The sequence below is a fragment of the Microcaecilia unicolor genome, chromosome 10 (genome assembly GCF_901765095.1).
Source record: "Microcaecilia unicolor chromosome 10, aMicUni1.1, whole genome shotgun sequence".
NCBI classification, from domain to species: domain Eukaryota; kingdom Metazoa; phylum Chordata; class Amphibia; order Gymnophiona; family Siphonopidae; genus Microcaecilia; species Microcaecilia unicolor.
Window position 1 is genome coordinate 189714609 of NC_044040.1, and position 12386 is coordinate 189726994.

At 46.0% G+C, this 12386-nt stretch overlaps 1 protein-coding gene across 1 annotated transcript in view; it reads right to left on the bottom strand.

Annotated features, from left to right (window-relative positions):
• Positions 1–375: 375 nt before the first annotated feature.
• The window catches only part of PPM1L (protein phosphatase, Mg2+/Mn2+ dependent 1L), a 271207-nt gene continuing 259196 nt past the window's right edge, over positions 376–12386 (bottom strand). Inside the window, exons 3-4 of the mRNA XM_030216433.1 lie at positions 11066–11227; positions 376–1609 (exon numbers count right to left, since the gene is read on the bottom strand). Of these exons, the coding sequence (XP_030072293.1) occupies positions 1266–1609; positions 11066–11227 (506 nt within the window). The 3' untranslated portion in view covers positions 376–1265. The remainder of the gene's footprint in view (positions 1610–11065; positions 11228–12386) is intronic.

The window sequence follows — 12386 nt, forward strand, 5'->3', positions numbered from 1 at the left end:
AATTGGCATCCTTGCCTTTTCGTCCCCTAGCTTCTTTGCAGGCTTTAGTGTTACTTCACAAAGTACCTGGCAGTGAAGGGATTTTGTATTGCTATTATTGAGGTGCCACCAGAATTTGAATACGTTTTTCGTATGTAATTATAATGCAGGATCCTGCCATGTGTGTTGAGAGGTTTGCCATTGTAGTAGACTTATGTCTGGTCAATTTTAAGATATGGGATAATGTAATTATATTCTAAAATATCAATTTTTCCATTAAGTATGTATGTGGTTGTGTTGATGCAGGGCAGCTGTTGGGCAGACTACTTAGAAATCCATCATCAAGTGAATTCTTAGGCATTATTTTGTAGGATCCCAAGAGTCACTACTCATACTTATATAGATAGTGCGTGCCCACCCATATTAGCTCTGGGCCCACCCAAAATCTCAGGTCTGGCTACGCCACTTCCAGCAAGAGTGAAAGGAAGGGACAGTCAATTTACACAGAATGGTGGCTACTATTTTTTCCCCTCTTGGAAAAAGATCCATTAATTACAAAGCACAAACCAAATCTGTATGCAGGGCAGGACTAAGGCATGGGCAAACTAGGCATGTGCCCGAGGCCCCAAATGTTTAGGAGAGGCCTTATCGGGTAACTACAGCCACTGCTGTTCACAGTGGCCTGTGCATTGTCTTCTGGCTGTCAGCAGTGCTGTCATTTGATGCTTCTCCTCTGCTGGTTTTTTTTTAAACCTGCAGTCAGAACCACCCTTGCAGTTGGTACAATGCATTTATATTACAATGTGGGGGTTCCAACGTGCTTGTCGGTCTAGGGCCCACCCAAGGGTTAATCCTGCCCTCTCTTTATGCTACTGATTACAAACTTAAGAAGCTGTACAGACAGACGTGCGTGCTGGTGGCATTCAAAACTAAGCCATCGCTAGACTACTTCTATTGATGCAGTAGAAAAACTGCACTTCTTTGTTAAAGGCTACCTGTGACGTCCCAGTATGGTGGCCTGCAGGTCACACTGCACGTAATGCATTCTTAGTGGGGGGAGAAAGATAGCTAACAGAGAAGTTGTGGGTGCATTTTACTAACCACTGAAAACCTGTATCTACCTTAACCCATCTGCTAATTTTATAGAATATGGACCAAGGATCGGCCCGAGAGTTTTCCCTTTAGTGTGAGTACAATCTTAATGAGGGTTGCTAGGGTCTTCTACTACGTTAAAATGAGGCAGTTTGTTTGAGGTTCATTTGTTACCATGGGGTGATCTCGTTGTTTTACTGTTCCGTTTTACTGCTATTCCGGAACTTCACCACCATGACTGTTATATTATCAGGGCAGCCCCTGTAAAAGGACTGTAATACAATGCTTTTGGCTCCAAAGTGGGGTTCATCCAAGCGCTCCTTGATGAATCGGACTGCCTCTTCGTTGCTAAAGGCATCCCACAAACCATCCGATGCCAAGATCATGAACTCAGGTTGCAGTTTGTCCAGGTCGAAGGTCAAGATGTCTGGATCGGGGATGACAACGTTGAGGTTCTTCAGTGGATAGTCTCCCAAAGAGCGAGACATGGCGAGGATACCCTGCACGCGCCATGAGCCGTTGAAACTGATGAAACCACCTTAAGAAAAAAGAAAACCAAATGACCACAGATGCTATAGGAAATCATAAACAGTGTAACCCTGAAATTAATGCAGAGAGTTGACACATTTTCTTATTCAGTACGGCTGTAGGAGCATGACAGCGCTCGTGATAATCTCAATTCTAGTCCAATGCTCTGCTAAAAAGAAAATGCAGATTGCTATTAAAATTATTATTATTAGTTTTATTATATGCACTTTCATTTATTGTAATTTCAAACAGTTCTGGGAGCTTTCTGTGATAGACACATCCAGGATAGTTGGGTGAAGGCAGTTTCAGTTTGAAATACAAGTCCCAGAAGGCATTGCAGGCAAGGAGCCAGGGGGTGAGATGAAGAACCCGGACTGGACTCCTAGCTGCAATCGGGGAAGACATGGGTGTAAGCTGGCAGGATGTGTAGAGTGGCGGCCACTAGGGGGGAAGAGAGATAGGAAACCCTGTGTGCAGGAGCTCCTCGTTAGTCTAATGCTTAACTCAGCTCGTATGGGTGTGAGGGAAGTTAGTGGAAGGAGAATGATTGGTTGTGAGAGCAGAAGCCAGGGATTGATTAGGCAGGTGGGAAGGAATCCCAGAGGAGTTCAGTTCAGGAGGAGAGAAGCAGTTGCAGGCTGAAAACCCTTGGGTAGGAGAAGTCCCTAAAGTATTGAAACCTCCTGAAGGTAAAGGCTGCTTTGTGATTTAACTGGGATGATGAACTGAATGAACTGTTTGTCTTGGGAATTCAACTACTGTTTACTGTGCACTGGATAAAAAGCCCAGACTGAAGCTGACTGTGAGCCTGTATTGAATCCTGAGAGGTGCTGGTAGCCTACGGCTTAAAGGGGACTATTTGCCACACACTTTCAGGTGGTTTATATGTGCTTAAGATTAAAGGTGAATGTGCTGTTGGAACCGTGTATCAGGTCTACTAGAAACCTGCATGGAATAAAAGCCTTAAAATTGAAGTTGCTGGTGGACATTTGTTTCTTGATTGTATGGGGAGCGCTCTCCCTGGTGACATTTCTTACCCTTTAAACTCTTTGCTTAATCTACCATCCCCTGCCCAACCATTGGAAATCAGTAAGTTAGTGCACAACTATCTCATGTCCCCAGTGGATGTAGCTGCACTGGAATAAAGATACAGCTTATATACAAAGCACTATAGAAAAACAGAGCAGGATTAACCACTAGGCAGACAAAGTGGTTGCCTAGGGCAGCAAGTTCTGGGGTGGGGGTTAGCAAAGAGCAGTTGCGGTCAGACAACAACAAGATGTCCCCATTAACTCCAACAATTATCAACTTTTACTTACAGTGAGACAACAAATTTCAAATAACCCAGTGTATGTTTACTATATAATCTGCCTAGAATTTTTGAGATATGTAGAATATAAGATTTTTACAGTAAACAATAATAATCAATTATAGGATCACTCTGGGATGATCATGATTGTTGAGTTTAATTAACAAAAACTCAGGAACAGGGGCCTAGGAACATAAAAAGTTAATTAGGGGAGAGGGGGTGCAAAAAGATGAAGGTTCACTTACGCTGCCTGATAACCTTCCACCAGCCCAGTATATATATAAAAAAACCTACTCTAATTCAATAATTGATTTACTCCTCCATAAAATTTTACTTTTGTGTTCGTTCAGCTCGGGAGCACAACACACAGAAAGTCATTTCTTATCTCAGTTTTTGAAGGCTGTTGAATGTTCTGGCCTCTGGCATTATTTTAAAGTTATTGTGACTCAAAGACTAGAGCAATATAGCAAGCTGTCACTGCTGAGAAGCTAGTAATCTATTTTATCAAGGCTTGTCATTTTTTGTTTCCCTCACCCAGCCTGGCATCTTGACATTTTTACATAAGAACGTAAGAAAAGCCATACCAGGTCAGACCATCTAGCCCAGTATCCTGTTTCCAACAGTGGCCAAGGCACAGGTTCCTGGCAGAAACCCAATTAGTAGCAACATTCCGGAATCCCAAAGAGCAACAACACTCCGGAACCCCAAAGAGTAGCAACATTCCATGCTACCAATCCCAGGGCAATCAGTGGCATCCCCATGTCTATCTCAATAGCAGACTATGGACCTTTCCTCTGGGAACTTGCTCAAACTTTTTAAAAAGTTGCAGTCAAAAGGAAGCCCTCTTCAAGCCGCGCTGATCCATTGAGCTGATTTGTGAGCACAATCTGTTTACTGAAGGAGGCTCACCAGGGTGGGGGACTATATATATATTTTTATAGAGGTCATCATGCTCCAGTAGAAAAGAGCTCACTCATTTGCATAATGCACATGGACAATGCAAGGACATAAGGAGATTGATCCTTAACTCAGGGCTTTTAGCCCTAGTTTCTTTAACTTTGCAATAGTATAATTTAAGAGTAATTGCGGTGATAATATTTATAAACGCGTTGAGTGCGAGTGGGGTATTATGCCAGGTTGAGCAATACTTATCCTGTATGGAGTACGCACAGCAGCTGAATGGTGCAGTAAAAGGTTTAAAAGATTGAGTTCCTTAGATTGCAATGCGAGGTATAGGGTATTAATATTTGTGACATGAAAAATTGAATAAATTCATTGAAAATACTTAATAGGAGTACGCTATTAACATAACAAACTTTTTTAAACCCAGGTACTCTAACTGCCGTTACTACATCCTCTGGCAAAGAGTTCCAGAGCTTAAATATTCGTTGAGTGAAAAAATATTTCCTCCTATTTGTTTTAAAAATATTTCCATGTAACTTCCTTGAGTGCCCCCTAGTCTTTGTACTTTTGGAAGCAGTAAAAAAAATTGATTCACGTCTACTTGTTCTGCACCACTCAGGATTTTGTTGACCTCAATCATATCTCCCCTCTCCTGCAATAGGTACCGCTGCATGCATAATCCCCAAGATCCTATAGAGATTGCCCAAAGTTGGGCATGCAAATTATTATTATTTGTTACATTTGTACCCCACATTTTCCCACATATTTGCAGGCTCAATGTGGCTTATATAATACCGTAAAGGCGTTCGCCAGTCGGTTAATAACAAATACAAGGTTATGTTGTGGTCGAATGAGGTAGTTGTGTGTCATGCATCATGAAGGTCGGAGGGAGTGAAGATTGTGCATTGTCCAGTACGATCATTGGTTATGCTGTGTTGCTGGGTACGGATCCTAGATCTGCGCACAAAATAATGAATGAGCCACTAATCAATAATTGGTGTTAATTGGCATTCATTTGGGTTTACATGCAGATCTGCCCTGCACCCTATTCTATAAAATTTGCACCTAAATTTTATGGCATGCAATTCAAAAGGGGGTGTGGCTATGGGAGGGGCACGGATAGGCCAGGGGCATTCCCAGAAATTAGGCATGATGTTATAGAATAGGGTCGTTCATGCACCCAATTGGCATTAGTTGTGCGCATTGACACATTGGTGTATGTGCTGTGCCCAAAGTTAGGCGCAAAATCTGCGCTAAGCTAGTATTCTGTAGAGGGTGTTTTGCAGAATACTGGTTTAGTCCAGATCTTCCCGGTGCCTAACTTTGAGCATCGTTTATAGCAGGGGTGTTGCCAGACCTCGGCAGGAGGGGGGCCAGAGCCCAGGGTGGGGGTGGGGCACTGTTTAGCCGCTGAACCCCGCCGCTGCCGCAACCCCTCCTGCCCCGCCGCCGCATCAAGTATCTTGTTTGCTGGCAGGGGTCCCCAATCCCTGCCAGCCGAAGAGTCTTCTTCAGCGCCGGGCGCCTTTGTTGTGTGATCATCTGTTTCTGATGCCTTACGTGCTGCACGGGGCTACATGCACGGTGCAGGACGTAAGGCGTCAGGAACAGATGATCACATGACGAAGGCACTGGAGTCGACCGGTGCTGAAGAAGACTCTTCGGCTGGCGGGGACTGGGGACCCTCGCCAGCAAACAAGGTACCTGATGCGGGGTGGGGGACGGGCGGCGGGGGGGGTCAAATGTAGAGGGGGCTAGGTCGTAATCTGTGGGGGCCCATGCCCCCACATAGCTACGCCCCTGATTTATAGAATCCCCCCAGTGTACACTGTTCAAAATATTTCAAACAGTGTAACTTCTCCGTTACATGGCACGTAAACCCAAGTTCAGTCGATACTGCCCCATGGTTAGCAGTGCTACATAGATGTGTGATATGGTGACTGTAATTCAAATACCAAAAAAAGTTGAGAACGACTCACGACTTCCACATGGGAATGGAGAACAGAAGATCTTTACTGAAGTATTAAATCAAGATCCGACAGAGAGCCGTGTTTCGGCGGCCAGTCCGCCTGCATCGGGGGCCCCATACAAACACTCTTAAGAGAGCAATGCACTTCTTTCTAGTGCATGATCACAGAAGTGCTATAATCTGCAGGGTGTTTGTGCTCTCTGCTGTGTCTGGCAGAGTGCTTCGGTTATTTCTGTTACCTTTTGTTATGTATCCCATTCCAGCACCATACACAGTACATTGCTCTCTAAGAGTGTACGTATGAGTCATCCTCTGCTTCTTTGGTATTTGTATTGGACTTGCATAGAGGTTTCCTCTTGCTTTTCCTTTGGTAATTGTACATGACGAGGGTAATCGTATGAATTATGCATGCAAATCATGAGAATAATAAATTCCACATTCTGTAAATATATGCATATCAGACATAGAATGTATTTTCAGTGGCGAACCGAGGGCGGGGCGGTGCGGGCGGTCCGCCCCAGGTGCATGCTGCAGGGAGCATCTGCATGGCTGTTGGATCTGCCAGTTCCCTGCTCCCTCTATTACTTCCTGTTCGGGGGCAGAGGGAGCAGGGAACCAGTGGAGCTGACAGCCGGGCAACTGCTCCCAGCACCCCAGGAGGCAAGAGCAATGCACCTGGGGGGGGGGGGGGGGTTTGGAGGTTCTGTGCCGATGGGGGGACACTGCACCCGATGGCGGGGATGCGCAGCTTATCCCAGAATATGTAGTGGATTTTCCCAAGTCCATCTTAATAATGGCTTATGGATTTTTCTTTTAGGAAATTATCCAAAACTTTTTAAAACCCCGCTAAGCTAACTGCTTTTACCACATTCTCTGGCGACGAATTCCAGAGTTTGATTACTTGTTGAGTGAAGAAATATTTTCTCTGATTCGTTTTAAATTTACTACTTTGTAGCTTCATTGCATGCCCCCTAGTCCTAGTATTTTTGAAAAGAGTAAACAAGCGATTCACATTTACCTGTTCCACTCCACTCAGTATTTTATAGATCTCTATCATATCTCCCCTCAGCTGTCCCTTCTCCAAGGTGAAGAACCTTTTAGCCTTTCCTCATAGGGAAGTCAACCCATCCCCTTTATCATTTTCGTTGCCCTTCTCTGTACCTTTTCTAATTCCACTATATCTTTTTTGAGATGTAGTGCACACAGTATTCAAGGTGCAGTCACACCATGGAGCAATACAAAGGCATTATAACATTCTCAGTTTTGTTTTCCATTCCTTTCCTAATAATTCTTAATATTCTATTTGCTTTCTTAGCTGCCGCTGCACATTGCACAGAGGGTTTTAATGTATCATCAACGATGACACTTAGGTCCTTTTTCTGCCCCATATTTGATAGTGTCAAAGCAATTACACTGGTTTCCACTGGTACTATCTGCCTAGCTGCGCAATGGTGTGATTTGCAGTACATCAACCTCTGACAATAAAATATCATACAAAAATAAATACTGCCTTGGAAAATCCGCAGCTTAAGGAATGATGCACTGCTATGTCACTTCTTCTAAAATGAAAAATATCAGAATGGGGAAAAACTTCTGAAGAGAAAAGGGACGTCATGATCATCATTATTGAAAACTAAGCTACAGCCGTTTTAGTAATCTTCCCGACTTCTGAATGTGTTCCATCCAGGTATTTTTAGATTTTTAGCCAGCTCTAATGACTAACAGGGGAAACCTAACTCAGCAGGAGGAAAGTGCTTACATTGCTGTGTTTTGACATTTTGCTCTCTGAAGGGTAAAAATCCTCAGGTCAGCACCCATAATCCCAACAGACGCTACTGTCCAGGATATTTAGAGGCAGGCTGCTGAATGACCTTACAGTCCAAGGAAACAACAGAGCAAGCGAACCGCAGACTCCAAGATGGCGGTAATCAAAAGCAGATCAGATAAAGGAATGCGGACTGCAAAACACCTTTACCACTGGGTGGCGTTAAGGGCTCGGGCTGGTTTTGGACGCGTGCTGGTTTCAGTTTTACCGCAAGCCCTTTTTTCCTGTCCCATTAAAAAAAAAGCCCTTTTTTGCAGACACGGTAAAAACTGACCCGGCGTGCGCCCAATACATGTGCCTACACTACCGCAGGCCACTTTTTTACCGCAGCTTAGTGAAAGGACCCCTGAGAGAACAGCATGAAATCTGTTTCTTTACCCAACGTACACTAGGACATTTCTGCCTGCTGTATGCAACTGAAGCGCTTTCAGGCAGTGGCGTAGGAAGGGGAGGCGGTGGGGTGGTCCGCCCCGGGTGCACGCCACTGGGGGGGGGTTGTCGGCTCCGCTGGTTCCCTGCTCTCTCTGCCCCGGAACAGGTTAGTTCCTGTTCCGGGGCAGAGAGAGCAGGAAACCAGCGAAGCCGACGCAGCTCCCAGCGATGTGCACTCGGGGCGGATCGTCCCTCGCTTTCTATGCCAGTAAGAATGCGCTCCGGGGGGGGGGGGGGGTGCGCGCGCCGAGGGGGGTGCACCGTGCTGCACCCGGGGGGGGGGGGGGGGGTGCGCAGCGGCGACCTGCCGCGGGTGTCAGCTGCTCTCGCTACAGCACTGCTTTCAGGAAAGAGAGAATGATGGAGTAGGACATGCTAAATGATTAAGTTATCTTCCTGGTCTGAACTGTCTAAGGACTACTTGGGTCATTTCTATGCAAACACTGCACGTGCTGAAAGTAAGGACCGAGGTCCTCATTACATGCAGAAGCCTTCAGAGCTTTGTGTATCCACTTTTTCAGTTTTTAGCAGGGCATAGCCAGCTAGAGGAGAAGGGATTTCCTTGGGTGAAAAATCACAGTTAACTTAAAAAAAAATTAAAGGTCTCTTTTATGTTTCTTTGTTACAGATTTATGACAGAAATGATAAAAATTTCCAGTTGAGGCTCTGGCAAATTTTCCCATGCAAATGGGTATGGTTTCCATGCCCGATCTATTTTTGACTGATGACCACTGTGCTGTGACAGTCAATGGGAGGGAAAAGTTGTTATGGACACCGGACCCATGGGAACTAAATCAGATCGCTGATTTATTTTACATAGGTCATGAAAAAGCCATCAGACAGTAATAGCTTTTGATTTTTTCTCCTAACAGAACCAGATTTTTAATGCATGACCTAAGTGTGAAAAGCTTTTTCGTTTTTTTTTTTTTAACAAAATAAAAAAACCTCTTTGCCACGTGATCAATTAATGCAACCTCCCATCCTCCCACAGTGCTTTTTAAAGGGCTGTACCGAGTAAACAGAATATCATAGTGGACAAACTTTCCTATAATATTTATGACACAGTTACCCAAACACTTTCATATGACAGTCAGGAGCTCACATATGAATCTGAGGGCTGAAAATCAGAACTGTAACATTGTCAGTGGACTTAGGGGTATATCAATATGAGCTACTGTTAAGACATATTATTTTACTGTTAACCCCAGCAATTAGTAACTAGGGGACCCTTTTACTAAGCCACGTAAGTGTGTACGTGAGCCCCACACGCACCAAAATGGAGTTACCGCCTGACTATCGCGTGGCTCTTGCAGTGATTTCATTTTTGGCACGCGTCCAATACGCGTGTCTGAAAAATATATTTTTTATTTTCGGGTGCACGTAACGGACGCGCGCAGGTCATTACCGCCCGGATTCTCTACTGCTAGGTCAATGGCTGGCGGTAAGGTCTCAGACTCAATGGCTGGCGGTAAGGTCTCAGACCCAAAATGGGCGTGCGGCAATTTTGATTTTGCCGAACGTCCATTTTCGGCAAAAAAAGGCTTTTTTATAGGCGCGGTAAAAAAGTGGATTGGCGCGCGCCCAAAACCCACGCCTATGCTACCGCAAGCCATTTTTCAGCGCGCCTTCGTAAAAGGACCCCGAGATCTCACTGAACAAAATGGAACCCATGTTAAAATAACACAAGTTAGTGATAAAATAATATGTCATAACAGTAGCCCGAGTTGATTACTTCCCCCCTAAGATGCTGATGCTCAGAAGAAAACACGGGTGCTAGAGGGCGTTAGCGCCAGACTAGCGCCCGCATTTACCGGTACACAATGCTCAAAGGTCCTTATCGCAGGAAACATGTTAAAATAACACAAGTTAGTGATAAAATAATATGTCATAACAGTAGCCCGAGTTGATTACTTCCCCCCTAAGATGCTGATGCTCAGAAGAAAACACGGGTGCTAGAGGGCGTTAGCGCCAGACTAGCGCCCGCATTTACCGGTACACAATGCTCAAAGGTCCTTATCGCAGGAAACAATGAGCTCGAAGAACAATGCAAATAGCGTGCTAATGTTGGCAAATGAGGCCATTTCCTATGCGCACCCAATGCTCAACGAACAGCGCGGAGAACAAGGGCGACCTCAGCTTGGAGCTGCCGTTAGGATGTTTGTGCCATTATAGTCCCAAGGCAGTGTAGTGCACAGAAGGAGCCCTACTGGCATTTTCCCCCTGCAAGTCGCTCCATCGCACTGTCATTAGGGTGTGTGTGCCGAGCCAGTGTAGTGTAGCCTAGCGTGCAATGGAAGTAAAAGCCGGACTGGCTCAATGTGTCTTCCTTTTTCTGGAGCCTTTTGTCCCCTGCAAGTTGCTCCCTCGCACAAATATTGGCAGATTGGTTGCCCTAATCCTGCTCCTTCTTCTTCTCCCCGCCCCCGGTAGATCAGTTGCAGTGTTGGGGAACACCTGATTATCCAACAAGATGAAACTTTACAGGAGTCTGAGTGGACTGGCACATGGTACTTACATCCGACTGACGCAGACGGTGATATCCTCCAGCTGCTCTTTCTCTCTCTGCCTCCCACCTGATCTGTGGATCTTTATCTTTTGCGCATGCCCAGGCACAATCCATCCCCCTTAACTCCCTAATGATCACTAACAGTGTGCCTATATTTGCATACCATTAGCATTGAGCATTAATTAGGGAGTTGTTCTGGTGCTAATTGAGCTTCGTAGGAGTTCTGGCTGCTGGAAAAGGAGGGGGCTCTGGAGAGAGTGGGAGGGTTGGAGAAAGGGGAGAAGGCAGGGCGGAGAAAAGATTTTGTGCCCACCCAAAATCGGTGCTTGTGCGGTCACACAGGGCGCCATGTACAAAAAAGTGCCGCTATATGGCATCCCTGCCAGCCACAGCAAAGGTATGCCACTGCTGGGTGGGTCTGAGCCCAAATTGGGTATGACCCTGCCCACCTGGGCCCACTCACGACTATACCCCTGCACAGAAGTCACATATCCTTGTATGCATTTCTCTGCAGATACTCACCAGCTCTCTTAATCCGCTTTCGTTCCTTCAGTTGATAGGGCTTATGGTCGTGTGATAAGGGGATAGCATTTCCATCTTTATCACACAAGACCCCACGTGAATCCCCAACATTTGCAACAGTAAGATCCTTATCAGACAGCAATGCAATCAAGCAGGTGGTACCTGTAAAGCAAAGAGAACAGCTGTAATGAAGACATATTACCAATCCAGATGTTACCTGCATTCATCAAGTGAACAGAGGCAGGAGATGCTTTGAACAAGTGAAACATTTACCAGTCTGTTAGAAAACTACTTAATACAGAAAATTTTCATTTTGCTTTCCTTTATTTGCTTTTAGAGCACGCTACTAAGAAACAAAATGATACAAAGATGCAAATCCCTAGACACTTGGGGGAACTTTTATACGTGGATGCCATGCAGTGAAAGCCAATTCTATAATGGCATCCGGGTACCCAGATTCTATTATAGAATACTAGTAAAAAAGGCCCGTTTCGGTATGAAATGAAACGGGCGCTAGCAAGGTTATCCCTCTCTCCCTCCCTCACTCCCTCTGACCCCTCCAAGTCCCACGGCCCCCTTTCTTCCCTTCTGATTTCCAGGCCCTTCCTCCCTCCCTCTCTCTCCTTCCCTCTGTCCCTCCCCCGAGTTCCAGTCCCCCCTCCTGTCTGTCTCACAGACACGTCCTTGCGATGTCTCCACCCGCGGCCCTCCCCTCCCTGACACTGGCCCCGCCCATACCCCTAAGTGCACATCGCCCCCCCCTCCAAAATCGCCAAACCCCCTCTGCTACCGTCCCCTCCCCCCCTCTTACCGGGGTCCCGGTGGCAATATTGAAGAGCCTGGCGAGTCTGCTGCCTTCCCTTCTCTTCGCTCTCAGTTCTGACTCTGGTCTCGCCCTCATTTCCTGTTTCCGCAAGGGCGGGACCAGAGTCAGAGCTGAGAGCGAAGAGAAGGGAAGGCAGCAGACTCGCCAGGCTCTTCAATATTGCCGCCGGGACCCCGGTAAGAGGGGGGGGGGAGGGGAGGGTAGCAGAGGGGGGTTGGTGATTTTTTTGGGGGGGCAACATGCATGTAGGGACATCTCTGCCCGCTCCCGCTGTTCTTTAACGCGCGTCTCTCACTGGGATTGTAACCCCCTGCTGTCAGCAGGGGGTTACAATCCCAGGTAGACACTTTAGAACGTTCACATAGCAAATTATTATATTAGACTAGCGTAACCTGGTATCGGCTCACCTTACACTTACGTGCCAGTGGAAATGCGGCAGGCATGTGTGCCACTTACAGCATTCTGTGAATTATGGGGTGAATTCTATATATGGCA